General features: G+C 35.0%; 1 protein-coding gene across 1 annotated transcript in view; it reads left to right on the forward strand.

Annotated features, from left to right (window-relative positions):
* Positions 1-17425, forward strand: part of LOC128994481 (E3 ubiquitin-protein ligase listerin) — a 243802-nt gene that overhangs the window by 67735 nt on the left and 158642 nt on the right. Inside the window, exons 8-12 of the mRNA XM_054419068.1 lie at positions 4178-4312; positions 4470-4605; positions 4936-5220; positions 6434-6838; positions 17163-17219. Coding sequence (XP_054275043.1) covers positions 4178-4312; positions 4470-4605; positions 4936-5220; positions 6434-6838; positions 17163-17219 — 1018 coding nt within the window. The remainder of the gene's footprint in view (positions 1-4177; positions 4313-4469; positions 4606-4935; positions 5221-6433; positions 6839-17162; positions 17220-17425) is intronic.

Below are 17425 nucleotides of genomic sequence, written 5' to 3' on the forward strand. Positions count from 1 at the left end.
GTCGATGCGTCGCGTCGTAGGCACTGACATCGCTAAGTTCTCAAAGGTTGTATATACAAATGCTAAGGCCTTGTACTTTGTATTTTACTACCAAAACAATCTGTATCCAAGATTAACTGTTAACTCCAAAAACAATTATTATTTAGATGGAACCCAATCATTTACTTGTTTATAGCCAGTTTTGGTTCAGGTAAATTAATCTCTACCTACTTACTTGTTATACTTGCAATACTTGTAATAGGTACTTGATTTCTTCATCTTTGACCAACGGAAGTTTGATAGATTGAGGTATAGAACACTAGGCCTAGTAAACACTTTATAAATCACTACAAACATACTCTTTGCTCTTCCTTACGTTACAATGTGATTTCCATTATCTACCACCAATGGGACTCGCTTTGTTCCGCAAGGTTTTTACTAACTGCGCCTCGCGGTCAGTCAAGATCTAAACAGAAAACTGCAAAAAAATACTAAGATGAAACCTAATCATTTGTACATTACTTAGATTTATTGTTACTTTTAACTCGTTTCTCATTTGAAATAATAATTTATTACATTATTTCTGTTAATGGCTACACCTATTGACAATAATATACATATCCATGTATATTAAAGAAATATTACATTACATAAAGCTGGGTAAGAAACATACTGAACCCAATGATGAGATGACCCAATTCGCCTATGGGTCTCAGGATGATTGGAGTGTCGAATCGAAATCCACCACCACTTACCATCTTTTATGTAATATTTACAGTATGGTGAGTAACATTATAAGTGTAACTTTCTGTTTTGAGTGTTAGATTATTAGACGTATTTTCTTTTATTTACTTTCCAATTAATTAATGTAATAAGGCATATATCCAAAAGTCATAAATAAGTAAGTAAAAAACTATATTTGTGTCCCCATACATGCAGGCAAGGCTATTTACGGAATACATACAGGCAGATTATTCAAATTTCCTTTCTTAACAATTAACATACTGTGTAGATGTGTCAATCAAATTGGGGTTTTCCGTAAAAATTGGCAGCAATGTATTACGAATCTGCTTTACGGCACTAATACGTCGTCGAGATCAATCATTTTTAGAGACACTATACTGTGAATCTTGGTGAGGTTCTGTTCTCTAATATTTGATTGTTTTCATGTTATCCTAAAAATGAGTCAGCATAATAGTTCTTTATTGGTTTTTGGTAGACATTATGCAATCGTTTAACATCGCTAATAAAGATAAATGCGCTTATTAAGTATTTTAAAATCTCCTATATATAGACTTAATAAAAAAAACTAGTTTTAACATTGACTGGTTTTAATTTGTGTTCCTTACCATGATTAAAAGTGGCTTATAAATATTCCCGACAGTTTTCTACGTTGTTCGTGATATTATTTTAACATAGGCTTACAACTCATGGCAGAGCAGAAAGAGAACCCTTGCTAGCGGGAAGCGTGAAGAGAGGGACATATCAATGATAGGACGCAGTTTGTATCAAGGATTAGTGGGTCGACGAAAACTTTTTACTGACCGTGAGGTGCTTCATTTAGTCACGGTTTAGCTTGGAAACAGATTGTTTTGGTAGTAACGTAGGCTACAAATTATTAAGTCGGATTTGTATGAAACTGTTGAGAACTTAGAGGTGCCGGTCCTTATTATGCATCGACGGGCGGGGCTACGCGGATGCTTTAAGAAGCCTGCACGCGCTGTCTTTGCCAACGCCCACACCACATCAGTTTTTTTTTTTTTTCAGATGAATAATCAAATATATATTTATAAACCTTAGGCCTAAGAAACATACTAAATTTTGTTTCCGACACATTTTGCGTATTTTATTTGAAAAAATATATAGAGGGTAAAACAAAATTGTGTACTCTAAAACATAAACATAAAAAAAAAATTAAAATGCTATATCTCTTTGGGTATAGTTTTATAAGAAAACCTTTAGTACAAAAGTTGGAGATAAACTAATTATAAATAATACTAATCAAATTTCACTACGATGGCATGCGTAGAATTTGAATGATATGCAGTAAAGTAAATGACTGTAATTTCCAGGTTTGTAGGGGGTTGGAGGGGGTTGGGGTGGGGAGAATCGGAAACTTTTTGAAAATACACGTCTTAAGTGGTTCCATCACATATAAAAAACTCATCTTTCCACTATTTAGCTACGAAAAAAGGCAGTTTGTGTGTTTATTGACTGGGCTAGATGCGACGACGCAGCGCAGAGGTGTTCAACTAGCGCGCACGCGCTCACTTTGCCGACGCCCAGCACTTCACCCGGTCACCTAGATGACTAACCAATAATATATTTGTAAACCTTGAAAAACGTACTAAAACTTTTGTTTGAACCATATTTGCGTATTATTTCTATTTAAAAGTATACATAGAGAAAAACATAATTTTGCACTCTGAAACAAAGCTTTTAACTAAGTTTAAATTTTATATCTCCCTAAGTATTGGTTTTAGAAAAATGTTACAAATACAAAAGTTGTAGGAAAACTAATAAGAAATAAAACAAAACAAATTGCAGCTCGATAGCTCACATAGCATTTGAATTATGACCAATTAAGTAAAACACTGCAATTTCTAGGTTTGGAGGGGGTGGGGGGGGGGAAAGCTCAAGGGGTAGAAGTGGGGACTTTTGGGAAAATACACCTCTCATGTGGTTCTATCACATATAAAAAATCCAGCTTTCCACCATTTAGTTGCGATTAAAAACATTTATTGACTGGGCTAATAGGTGCATTGTCAAAATTAAATCCATACATAAAATATTTAACATTAAAACTTAACTTAAAATTAAACACTTAAAATGAAAAAAAAAAAAAAAAATTCTAAATTGTAGTTCTGTAAAAATCTTCAATTAAGTAAAAAGCATTGTCAATAAGTAAATTAATTATCTATTGTCTCTTTAAATTTGGTTTTGCTTAATGACTTATAGCACGGGGGAAGCACATTGTACAATCTCAGCCCAGCATACAATGAAGATTTTTCATATAGGGTCAAACGGTGTCTGGGGAGTCTAAATATATTTTCATTTCGGGTTTCATACCTGTGATTAAAATGTATTGTTTCAGGTAGCTCATTTTTAACTGAATGTATGTAATTTAATAATTCTAGAATATACAACCCCGTTAATGTCTGAATTCTTCAATTTTGAAAATGTTTCTTACAAGAACTGCGTGGATGAGAGTTGGTGATAATGCGAATAATACGTTTTTGTAACCTGAATAAAGTTTTAATACCAGTAGCTTGACCCCATAAAATTATGCCATATCTTAACACAGACTCCACATAAGCATGATAAACTACTTTAAGTGTCTCAATAGAAACACAGTCCCTTAAATGTATGAATAAAGATGATGTCGACCTAATTTTGTTATGTAAATAATTCAAATGTGAATCCCATTTAACTGTGTCATCTACGTAAACCCCTAAGAATTTATGAGCTTCAACTAAATTAAAAGAACAGTTTTCAATATTTTTGTGTCTAGTAGAAAATTTAATAATATTTGTTTTTTCAACATTAAGTTTTAACCCATTTTCTAAAAACCATTGCTCCATATCCTTTACCACACTTTGCAGAGAAGAAAACATTTCAGTTGTATTATTATTTTTGATCAAAGCAGTAGTGTCATCGGCAAAAAGAATTAGTTCTTTATTAATAGCTTTATGGAAGATCATTAATGTAAATAAGATAAGTACATGGCTGCAAAGATCGTGCGGTCAAACAATTCACGCTTTTGTACGATTGTGGATGACAAATAATTACGCCTCTGTAACCGCAGGAGTTGACGATTATGTCTCTGTCCACCCGAGAGATGTTCAAAATTTTGCTGTGATCGCGGAAGATGATGATGATGTTTCCATGACTGCGGAGATGTTTATGATATTGTCACAATGGCGGGAGACGATGATGATGATGATGATTCAGTTACTGCGGGAGTTGAAGATATCGCTGTGAACACAAGAAATGTTCAATATTTGGCTGTAATCACAAGAGACATTATGATATCCACACAACTGCGGGAGATGTTCAGACTTTGGCCACGATCGCAGGAGACAGTGATGAAGTTTCCATGGGAGTTGTTCAGAACGTGAATGTGTGTGTTACCTCGTCAGTACCAACACTGACAATGAGGCAATGTGTCAGGCTCTACTAACTGTCAGGTTGTTTACAGGTTGAAGGTTCGCAATGTACAGATCAGTGCCAAGGAGAGTAGTGTCGTGGTGTTAACAGTCCTAGAATGTGTGCGTTACCTCGTCAGTACCAACACTGACAATGAGGCAATGTGTCAGGCTCTACTAACTGTCAGGTTGTTTACAGGTTGAAGGTTCGCAATGTACAGATCAGTGCCAAGGAGAGTAGTGTCGTGGTGTTAACAGTCCTAGAATGTGTGCGTTACCTCGTCAGTACCAACACTGACAATGAGGCAATGTGTCAGGCTCTACTAACTGTCAGGTTGTTTACAGGTTGAAGGTTCGCAATGTACAGATCAGTGCCAAGGAGAGTAGTGTCGTGTTGTTGACAGTCCTAGAATGTGTGCGTTACCTCGTCAGTACCAACACTGACAACGAGGCAATGTGTCAGGCTCTCCTAGAAGAGCAGGTAATTAGATAAAGCTTTTTTTTATTTGCAACACCTCTGGCTTGAAGCAAATTGTATTAATTGTTTTGGGGGGAAAATATTCAAACTGTTTACGATCTAGCTTCAGCCGAATATGAGGCAGTTCCAGCTCAGCGTCCTGTCTTGTACTAAAATATTTTACCTCGGATTGCAACTGAAGGCTTTTTTTGTTAATTAGCTGTTAATTAGTATTAGACAATCTTACCCATAACAAAATATGTCAGAAATGCTTAGAAAAACTCCCTTTTTATTGTAAATTTTTAATGTTTATATTTCACTATTTGCTAATAAAACTTCCCTTGCTAAATTCAGGTATTTCCTATGTTGGAGACGGTTATGTCGGAGACCAAGATGCAGCTGGCCAGACCAAGTATGTTCTCAGGTGTTGCCAGTCTGGTCAACGTGTGGGGACAACAGGAATCTCCCATCTACCTCAACCTTACAAGGCTCTTCTGGCAACGGTTGGCAAGCTTGTGTGAAGTAGCTCTGCGCAACAATATTGTAGACTATCCCACACTGGCCAACTTCTGTGCTGCTCTTGACACACTACTCAGTTCTTTGAAGAGCCCTCACGCTCAGTCAAGGAAAGGTTTTAAGGTAAGTTGCATGTTAAAAACTGAACATAACTTATTTTAACACTTGGCATTGAAGAAAAAGTTTTAGTCCCTAGCAAAAAGAGGACCTAGCTATTAGCAATTAAATGTTTTTTTGTTTAATTTACAGATGAACCAGAATGGTAAGCATACGACACACTTGTATATATTTCGGAAAATATTTTGCAAATAAAGAAAGATTCTTTAAATAATAACTTTGACAAAATTAAACTATTGAGCCCCTATCATTTATTACCCTTTGTTAAATTTAAAACCAACTATCTTTAGAATACCTTTAGAATATCTTTAGAATACAAACTCAACAATGAAATCTCCGAGGACCCTGCCAGGGTTGCAAACCGATTTGCCAGTTTCTTCTCCTCAATCTTCAAAACTCCCCAAAACAAGCCTCCTACTTTCGATAGCAAGACTGAGGAATCCTTCTCTTCATGGAATATTTCCGCCATGGAGGTAGAAGGAAAGTGCAGCCGGGTCGATTTTTCGAAAGGACCGGCCCTGATGGGATTCCTCCTCAAGTTATAAAGCACTGCAACCCAGTTCTTGTTCCCATCCTAACCATTTTTTTCATCTTTTTCTCTTCTGTCATTTTTCCCTCGTATCTGAAATCAGGCATCATAGTCCCAATATTCAAGTCAGGAAACTGCAGTGACGTCTCGAACTACCGCCTGGTTGTACTATAAGGACTTAACTTCGTACTAGGGAAACACATCGCCACTCAACAACATGGTTTCAGGAAGAGCAGATCCACCTCGACCAATTAATTCTCTCTTTATTACATAAGGCTTTTGACCGAGTAAGTCATAAACATTTTATTGGCAAGTTGGAGGCCTACGGTGTTACCGGTGCACTTCTCAATTTCATCAAATCATATCTGACCAATCGCTCCTTGGTGGTAAGGCACTCATTGGCCTTATAGGATCCAATTAGTGTCACTTCTGGTGTCCCTCAAGGGTCTCTGGTTGGCCTTTTTTTATTTAACATCTTCATAAATGACATCACAGATATCCTGAACGTTAGGTTTTTCCTTTTGCAGATAACAATAAGCAAGTGCAACACTAGCACTCGCAGTGAGATTTGACAAACTAACCGTCAGAGGGTTAGCAATAATGGCTAGCTCACTGTGAAATACCGTGAATTTGGAGTCAGTGGGTTAGACTGTCGTAAAGAAAACATTCAATTAATTTTATTTGTTGCAGGTAAAGTTTGTGTCAACAAAAAAATCAACAGATGAGGAAATTGAGTCGTTGCCCACAATAGAAGATTCACATTTTGCCCCATCATACCTTTTGTTTCGCAGTGACTTTGTGAAAGGGCGGATCAGTTTGTGTCTGGAACTGATGAAGGACTGCAGTACCAAGGCAAGAGCATTACTAATTATGCACCTGGCCGGGGTAGTGGAAGTCTACGACACTGAAGATACATTCAAGCACATTCTGGCTTCAACGCAGCTAACTTGGTGTCGCCTGTATCGTACTCAGCTGGGGCGATGGCTCAGAGATGAAGCTATGCCTCTAGACTGCTGCCTCAGAGTCATTTTCACTCTACTCAAATATGTCCCAGGCAAAGATGAAGTGCAGATGGTCTACACTGACTTGAGCGGGGTGAGATGCTATTTCCACTTTCATTTTAATATGATTTGAAAAACCACCAAAAACATTTAGGCCTAGTTGACTTTTAACATTTTTTAGCGAATTTCCCTACCGGTAAGTAGCTATTGGCTATTACCGTAGGTAAGACTTAGGCCTGGGACCGATTTACTTTTTGATCTCCCTAGACCAGCGGTTCCCAAACTTTTTGGTCTGGGGACCCACCAACACCTTGGAGTTTTTTCTTGCAACCCATTTATAAAATATTATTAATAGGTTAAAGTTATCGATAATTATAAATTTTGTAATATTATAAAGTACAGTGAGAACCACACGACTAATTGAAAATTGTGAGAATGATGTCATTTAAACTACAATATCTAGTCCAAACCACAATTGTTTCAGCAACTTTAACTTTTTTAGAACTGAAGTTTAGGATGGATTTTAAAGAGACTATCTACATTTTAATTCTGTGGTCGCTGATCTGGATTAATAGTTAACAACTACTGTACATGTGTTGGACATTGTTCACATACAGCTTAATTCTGTATTCAATTCAGATATATATTTCTCGGTAAAGAATAGGTTATTATTCTTGATATGATATTTTATTGACTTGACTCTCACCCCTCTATGGTATATAATTTAAAATTCCATAAAGGTGTGTTACCACAAAAAGTTGCCCCCTTGTGGGGTTTCAATGAATTTATTTTAATTTATGTAGGACCTGTGAAGACCCCAATCACAAAGAGCCTGCACAGTGGAAAGTGGTGGTGGGTGTGTAGTAGGCCAGTGTAATTAAATTACCCCATATATCCGTATATGCACTGTGAGAGATCTGTCAACTGTCCTCCTCCAATCACCTCATTGTTCTTATTACTAACACTTCTTACATGCTAATCTTCTTAAGGCTAAACATCCCAGGTTTAGTTCCAAATTCTGCCACCACGTCGCAGCACCAAAATGGAGTCATTTTGTGTTGGTGTTTATTGATGGAATTTTCATCCGATTTTCATTTTGAAAACTGATTTGTGAACGGGATAAGATAACAATTCACGCCATTGAAGATAAATTTGAATTAAGTTGCTGGTTAAAAAAATTATAGTAAAATAATTGTGTTACAAAATAAAAAATGAAAATTGCAGGTAGTCATTTTAAAGACAATAATTTTTAATTAGTTTTACTTTTTAAATTTTTAAAATCGCTTGGCTGGTTCAGTCGGAGTCGGTACCGTTGTTTAAACATTTACAGTAATTATAACAAACGCGAGAGGGACATGAAGCAGGTAAGGGCCGCTGTGACTCATTCCAAGGTCACACTCACACATTTGCTACCGCTCCCCCCCACAACAAGGCTGGGGTGTTGCTTGTACACCGGTGGATGACGGTTTCCCGCGCTTCCATACACGAACAAATACAGAATTGAATTAGGGGTTTTGCTACGCTTTAACCAAAACAAATTGCAAACAAAATAATTATTTAAAAGTTATGATAGTGTCATCAAATTTTTTATTTTATGATAATCGTATTTAGGCCTAATCAAACTGTAAAATTGGTGTAAATCCATTGGAAAATATATCTAATATATAAAATTCTCGTGTCACAGTGTTTGTCTGCAAACTCCTCCGGAACGACTTCACCGATCGTTATGAAATTTGGTGTGTAAATTCTGTAGGTATGCGAATCGGACGTAAACTATTTCCCGTTTCGAAATTCTTAAAAGGGCTCCGCCCCAGTGGCTCTGGAGTTTCCCATGTTAACCTTATGAGAAATGGAATTAATGAATCTTAACAGCTGTTTCAATTAAACAAGTTGGTTCTGTTCTATGATGTTCAATAGCATTAAAGTTACAAGGATTACCAACAGGGTGCAGCACTATTATTTCTTTTACATTTATGACAACAGCTAATTTGCAACCAAAAGGTGAGTGAGCGTAGCGAACGAACTTCAACCTGGAGGCGAGTGAGCGTAGCGAACGAGCTAACCTGAAGGCAAGTGAGTGTAGCGAACGAGCTCCAACCTAAAGGTGAGTGAGCGTAGCGAACGAGCTCCAACCCAAAGGTGAGTGAGCGTAGCGAACGAACTTCAACCAGGACGTGATTGAGCGATGCGAACGAGATCATCTTGAAAATTAAACGTAACGGTACTTTCTTTCCATCGGTCTGTCTTAGGGGAAACCTATAACTTAGGCGATACGAAGTTCGCCGGGTCAGCTAGTAAATCTATATAAATAAAATTACAGTTTTGTCTGTACATTGCTTAGAATCATGCAGCTTTTGGTTATTTTTACGTTTCATAACATAAGACAGCCGAAACGAGTCTTATCTCAATTTCTGTCCGTTTGTTTGTCTATTCTGTGCCAAAATGTCATTTTACGCGGCCTACTCCTAGAAAACTAGAGTTCCGATCAAGGTTCTAATAATTTTTCCGTATTTACTGGATTGATGAGAGTGTCTTTGGCTATAAAAACATGGCCTCGCTTCTTTGAAAACAAAATAACGAACCATCAAAAACCCAATTTGGTTCAAATTTTGTAAAATTTTCTCCCAATGTTTACTATTACATTTTATGAAATAACGATCAGCTGTTTGGATTAGTTCTCACTTCTAGCTGTCACTGATATGTTTACATTAAAAGTTGTTTACAAATACCGCAACCATTTCCGATCAAGTTTTGTTAGCACATCCAAACCAAGTTAGATTAAAATCGGTGTGCGGTCTTGGTTGTGCCTTACTTAACCGGTTTAATTAATCGCAAGTGCGATTGTTCTTGAGTTTTGATAACCAAGGAAAATACTGTGAAACAGTGCTGTATATTAGTGCTGGGAAACTTACATTTATTTATCATCGTCACCAATAGCTTACAAAACAGATTTCCACTCATTGACGGCGCTTCAAAGACAGTTGTGTAAAGTGCAAAGTAAAAAATCAGAACTGCAGAGGGTGATCGTGGATGTTGCAGCGATCTTGGAAGATCTTTCTGATTTCGCTGTGATAGTAACAGAGGTTTTACTTACAGATGTAGCTAAACTCACTTTTCCAATGTGCCACTGGCTGCCATTTTTGGTGTCTACTTACTTACATTTCGACAACAATATCGGTACTTTTCCTATTTAGGAAGTAAAATTACTACAAAACCCCTAATTTGTATGTTTTTTGTCACATTTCCTCCGAATGTTTGCTAGATATATGTACCGATTATCGTTTAGAGATTACGTAATCTTAAGAAACCTTTGTTTGGATAACGGTGGTTTCTTCAAACTGTCATTAATATGTTAACATTAAAAGTTGCTTACAAATAATACTATTAATGGAAAATAACTTTGATTTTCGAAAACTTAAAAAATGTAAAACCAAGGGAGATAAATAACTTCTGAACTGCACAACATCAAGTGAAAGTTTTTTTGTGAAAACCATATAGTGAGTTTTTAAAGCTTTACGTTGTTAACGTTACATGTTACATAATTTGTGGCCTGTGTATTTATTTATTTTTATATTTGCCAACGGATTAACACCTATAATACAGTTTAATTAGAAGGACAGTTTGAATTGGTCGTAAGTAGGCCTACTATAGTTCTTTTCTTAAATGTAAACGTTGGTTTTTGGTACTACTACTTTTCCTTAGAACCATTGGTAGTAGTAAGAAACAGTTTTACGTACAAACACATTACTATTTACAACTATAGTTATCGTTAGTGCTGCACCTTATTTCTTATTAAATTAAATTGATGTCTTACTGTACAATTTTTGCGTTTTCTGTCTGGACTCCATAATGTTAGTTTATGCTATGAAAATGAAAAACCATTAGTGAAAATTTTTGTTCAATACCATCATGAATTTTTAAAGCTTGGCGTTGTTAACGTATAAACGTTTTGTGGACTGTGTATTTATTTTATATATTTGCCAACGGATTTACACCAATTTTACAGTTTGATTAGGCCTAAAAACAAAATTTGATGACACTATCAAAACTTTCAAATAATAACTTTGTTTGTAATTTGCTTTTGTTAAAGCGTAGCAAATCTCCTAATTCAATTCTGTATTTTTGTTTGTATGTCTGTTGGTAACGCATTAATGTCCTTATTTCTCATTGTTTCGTGGAAAAGACAAGAGCACCTTTGTTAATGAAAATTTCAACCCGAATAAAGTGTGCAATTAATGAGGTTGAGGTAGTATTTTAACTACTTTTAACCTGTGTGAAAAGTAACTTTCAATTACAGGCAAAATGCACACTAAATATGCAAACCAACTCCTGTTCAGAATATAAGGTTTCAACTTACTACAAGATTCCCGTAGGCCCTACGTAGAACGGGCAACGATATAAACAACTCATGGATCGCTGGCTCAGTGTTGGCCGCGCGGTCGAGCTTCCCCCACCATCTACTGGCAGAAGCCGACGCAGCCCATACATTCACCATTATAAAACACACTTTTTATTTGCTGCTCTGTTGAAATTTATAGGGATAAAATATTGCTAACGCTTGTCAAACTCTTTTTACTAGTTAAACCTTTTATGTCTGTTTTGTTTCTTACAGAAAATAGCCCATCTGAATTCTTTAAAACTACAAATTCACTAAACCCGTTTTGTAGATGTTTTTAGACAACTGATATTGCTAGTTCCAAATTGTACATGGTAAAATAATAAGTGATTACATAGGAGAAATAGAAAGTACAATATTTGTAATTGAAATTCTATTTTATTAATCGAAAAAATAGTACATAAACATTTAGAATAATTTTGCTAAGTTTTTGCCACAGTGGTAACGTAATGTTTGACGTAAACGCGATATTTTTTCTTTCAATGTTTAATGACAATGTATCTTACAAAATAGGTCATAAAAAAGTATGCCTATCACGTTAATGTCAAGCATAGATTTACGGTAAAAACTGTACAAATGTAGTAGGGTTTTTAAGAGTTCAAATGTGTCATTTTCTGCAAGAAAAGAAGAAGACATAAAGATTAGAATAGTAAAAAGTGTTTGGCATGCATTAGCAATATTTTATATCTATATATTTAAACAGAACAGCTACTTAAAAAGGTGCGTTTTACAATGGTAAGTGTATGGGCTGCGTCGGCTACTGCCAGTAGATGGTGGGGGGAGCTAGACCGAAAACAGCGCCCGCAGTGCTACAGCAGTAGCGCAATCCAGTAGTTTTTACATCGTTGAGAACGGGCAAACAGCTAGTAAGTAAATAAATGCACAGTCCACAAAACATTGATACGTTAACAACATAAAGCTTTAAAAATTCATGATGGTTTGCTAAAAAAATATTTCACTAATGTTTTATCATTTTCATAGCATAAGCTATTATTTTGGAGTCCAGAAAGAAAACGTGAAAATTAGAGTGCGAGAGTGTTTTGCGCCAACTCTCGCAATGCTGTTTTAGCGCTAACACAGCTCGCTATTTTAGTCATCGGAATGAGCATTCTCGGTTAAAGAAATAACATTTATGATAACTGTAATATTAATTACCTGACACAAGTATTCAGTTTTTATATATTACTGATAGGCTTTATTCGTAGACTTTCTTAGGCTATGAAATGTAAAAATAACCAAAAACTCCATGATTCCTAAGCAATGTACAGATAAAACTTTACAATTTTATTTGAATAGATGTCTCTTTCCGACTTACAGAAAATACTTGTTTTTAAATCATAAACTAGTGTCTGTTAAAATCAGGAGTCCAGTCTAGTAAGTGTGTCCGGTCAGAGTATGAATGCGAGGTGTGTGTGAGATGACGAAGCTACAGTCGCGTTGCAGGGCCGGGCAGAGCAGCTGGGCACTGGAGCTGCGCTATGTGTGGGGGGGGGGAGGGGGAGGGGACCGGAGCGCGAGAGAAATAATGATAATTTCTTTAAATAATTATTCCGATACAACCATTTGGCCGAATTAATATCTGAAAACGGCAAAATTCTTTTAAAATTTCTCCTTACAAAATGACTACCTGCGATTAAAAAAAATAATTACAGCAAAAAAAAATTCTTTATAAAACTTTTTTGTAAATACATTTTAAAAAACATTAGCAAAATAGTGTGAATGTCTTATTCATATCATTTACAAAACAAAAATCTGATAATAAATACGGAAATTATAAGTGGTACAAATTTGCCGCTGTGCTGCTATCTATCGGGCCAGAAACACAACTTTTTCAGGGATGTTTAGCCTTAAATAATACCAGTGATATGAGACACTCTAAATTTGAGAAAGAAAAATAAACTGTTTACTGAAAGTTAGGTTGATAGTAAATTCTTGAACATTGACAGATTTTAATGATATATTTGTATATCCTTTGTTGATGTTTAAATAGATTAAAAAATGCAAAGATAAATCAAATTGAATATGTAATAATATGATCAGTTAAGCCGTTCCTCTTTAAAATATGTCATTCATTATATATTAAGATGAAACTGCAGGAGAATAAAAGATGGTATTTGGAAAACAAATAGATTGTACTATTTTTTATCGAAACAATACCGTATTACAGATCTCAGACAGGCAATGAATGATGTGATTAAAATTTATACATTTGTGGTCAGAGAGATACTCTATTTTTCCAAGCGGAGGATATGATTGTGATATTTTGTTTATCAATCCTATCCACCCCACTAGCGTGCAATGTCCCGGGAAAAATAGAGAAAGACTAAGGATTATTAAGATCACCAGACTCCCCAAATATATTTTTTTGTACAGCTGGCTGGTTGTATGTTAATGCAACAGGGACTTGTTTGCCAGTGGACTATATTACAGTACCACTGTGATGCTCAATACAAATGGGGCTGATCAACTTCTGAGTCGGATCTTTGGTTGACTGTTTGTTTAATTTTTAAAATTGATTCTAATGGTAGTCTATCCTTGTGATCTTTAATGTTCCCTCCTAGCCTTCGAATGCAACGTTTGCCTCTGAATCTCTCCTCTAAAATCACAATCAACCACTCGCACCGGAATTGTTCCTTTGATTGATCAACAATACAATGTAATACAACAAATTTCAGCTGTGACTTATAATAAAAATTGAACTTTAATATATAATATAAATTTATCTATTAACACAACTATAGATTGATTTCAATTTAATTATCTACACAAATTGTAATTTATTAAACATTTTAAACTTCTCAAATCTCCTATAATAACCTCGGATAATTTGACATTTGATGAACCTAATAAATAATGTACAGATATTGCAATTTGATGAACATGCGGCATTAAAACCGTTACGGACCAACTAGGACATGAAATACGTGAAACAGGCATGTATGTGAAATATGAAACACTTGGCAGATTGGCTTATGCTAAATTAAATCTATATCACAGATAATACACAACATCTACTTACGTACACAGGCCGACCACGCAAACTTACACACTCACGAAAGATTCACTCACGGACGACATTTAAAACCTGACTAGTAGCGGTGTCAACCGAGCGAAATTTTATTGACAACAGTTCGTCACAAGATTCAAGATTCAAAGAGTCTTTATTCACACAGTACAAATTTTCATACATGAATAGTGTCTATTGTTACTTACTACCTAAATTAGCAATAAGAAACAGTTAACCATTACAAAATACTATACGCTACATTATTTAAAATTGAAATTACTATAATCTTCTTGTAAGGTTCAAGGTCAAGTAAGAATGCCTTCAGTTTTTTAATAAATTTAGATTTGTTTTTTTGTTTTTTAAAAAACTACGAAGTTTTCTAAAAAAAATAGTTTCCAATATAAGAAGGTTGTTTTTTTAAAAAGTTCAAGTCTTTGTTTTTCTTTAACTAAATAATTTTTACCCCTTGTATTATAATTATGCACAGGTAATTTTTGAGTCTCAGCAATATTTAAAAGATATTTAATTGTTTCAAAAATATATAAGGCGTGAACTGTAAAAATGCCCATCCCTTTAAAATAAGATTTGAAGGACTGGTTATATTTTAATTTATGTATTAAACTGATTGTTTTTTTTTTTGTATTTTCAAAATCTTTTTTAAATTCTTTTTCTTTGTCCCACCATAAATACTAATTCCATAGTTAATATGTGATTCAATATGAGCATGATATATCATTTTAAGGACTGGTCTTTCACAGAGATATGACACTGTTCTTAGGACGAATATACCAGAATTTAGTTTTTTTATTAAATACTCGACATGTTTATTCCAGCTTAGATCCTCATCTATTATCAAACCCAATAGTTTTGAGGTTTTAACTTGAGCAATGGAATTTGTATCTATATCTAACTTGATACTTTTATCATTTTTGTATCTTTTTGTTTTGAAAAGAATGAAATTAGTTCACTACAATTAGTTAGCTAATTAGTTAGTTTACTAGCATTAAGTACTAATTTATGGTCTTTTAAAAACTGATTCAGACTTTTTAATTCTGATTTAGCAGACATTTCTAAATCAGTTAGGGATTTCCCAGTTGTGTTAAGATTAATATCATCTGCATATATACTTATCTTACTACCTGGGTCATTTAGAGAATTTAGAAGATTTTTAAGGTAACATATGAATAAAAGAGGACCAAGAATCGATCCCTGTGGGACACCAGATGATATCTTTGATAAATTAGATCTATTTGGATTCATCTTTTTGGATGATGTTATTTTTTGACAAAGTTGATATTTATACAAATTGGCAACGTTCCTCTAAGTATGATTTAAACCATTTGAGAGTGACTCCTTTAATACCCAAATTATCAAGTCTAGCTATTAATTGATGGTGGTCTACATTATCAAATGCCTGGGACATGTCCATGAAGATGCCAACTGAATTTAAACCCTTATCTAGTGAATTTATCACTTCTTCAACAAAACTAACCGCTGATGTAACAGTCGATCTACCAGCACGGAAACTATGTTGTTCTAGATCATACTGGTTCAAGAAACTGTTCAACCTGTTGTAAACTGACTTCTCATATACCTTTGAAATTGCCGGGAGAATTGACACTGGCCTGTAGTTTGAAATATCTTTCTTAGAGTTTTTCTTATAAACGGGCACCACTCTAGCAATTTTAAGCTCATTTGGAAAAATTCCTGTTACAAATGATGAGTTAATTAGGTGCATTAAAATGAATTTAATCTCCTCTTTCACATCTTTTACAATTTTTACTGATAAATTGTCATAGCCAGATGTTGTTTTATTTTTTAAAGATTGTATAATAGTTATTAATCGATTCTTAAATTTTCAAGCTGGTGTGATTTTAAATCAATTAAAAATCCGTCATGATAATTTACAATTGAATGAGAGGTAGACATTTGCGACCAGTTGGACGCATGTACAATTTTCCCTCACGAACGCAACATCCATCCGGTAATTCGAAATCAATTCAACTTATTATAACCACAGCACTTCAAACAGTTAGCAATCCGATAAACTATTGACATTTGCTGTCGTTTCGACGCACGTACAAATTTCTCCCGAACGCAATTTTCCAAGCTACGAATAAGATATTGATAACATGGTCTGAATACCAGTGACACTACCTACATGGTGTCTCTGCTCCAAGTGCTGGCTTAACGGTTTCCTCCTCGCTTTCAAACTTTTGGTCTTTGTCCTTTGTATCACTCCGCGTTTTGTCGCTGATTGGACCATTTATCTGCCGTGTTTGCCGCGGATTTTGAGCGTATGAATTCAAAATCGGTGCACTCTGCTCACCTATATATTGCATAAAAGTACACTCTTTGGTTGGTATTAGAGATATATCTATTCTCGATACCACCAACACTTGGACATTGGTATCAGTATCGAGAATCAATCCTCAAAGTCTGTTCCAATATTCCGAAGATAGTAGGATCGAAAAATTATGATCAGAGACAATGATGATGTTTACATGGCCACTGGAGATGAACAGAATTTTGCCGCGATCGCGGAAGACGACGATAATGTCTACAGTTTACATGACCACAGGAGATGTTCATGGTTTTGCTGCAATCAGGCAAGACGACGATAACGTTTCTGTGACGGTGGGAGTTGATGATGATGTCTACATGGCAGCGGGATATGATAAGAATTTTTCTGCGATCGCAGAAGACAGTTATGATGTTTCCATGACTGAGAAAGATTTTCAGGATTTTGTAGTGATTCCAGAAGACGATCATGTCTCCATGACCACAGGTGATGATCACCATATTACTTTGATTAGCTTGACTGAAAATATTAGGTTGGCACACCTCTTCTACTTATAATGAGATTTGAGATAATGAGTTTTTTGTTGGATCTTCATTTACCTTAGATATGGTAGTTATTAGTGAGCAGCTCAAAAATGTAAATGTAAATCCCCATCAAGAATACTTATTAAAATATGTCATTAATGCTAATAGCTTATGTGTTTTGAATTCTAGGAAGAAACTCTTGCCTTTCCATGTAATGAAGAGGAATCTTCTCTGGAACCACTATATGTAAGTAATAAGTATATTGTGGTTTTCTACTGTGGTTAAAATTCACTTTTACAAAGAAGCTTGGTATACTGGACTCAAAACTATTACAATCTATGGATAGAATTTGTAGTTCAAACTGTCATTGAAGAATGAACAACACTTATTTATGAGTCTGAATCATATAAACATTTATTTTACGTATTGTAAGAATAAATTACTTACTTAAT

Source organism: Macrosteles quadrilineatus, unplaced genomic scaffold, assembly GCF_028750875.1.
Source record: "Macrosteles quadrilineatus isolate MER2022 unplaced genomic scaffold, UCM_ALF_1.0 Scaffold_1__1_contigs__length_201487025, whole genome shotgun sequence".
Taxonomy (NCBI): Eukaryota; Metazoa; Arthropoda; class Insecta; order Hemiptera; family Cicadellidae; genus Macrosteles; species Macrosteles quadrilineatus.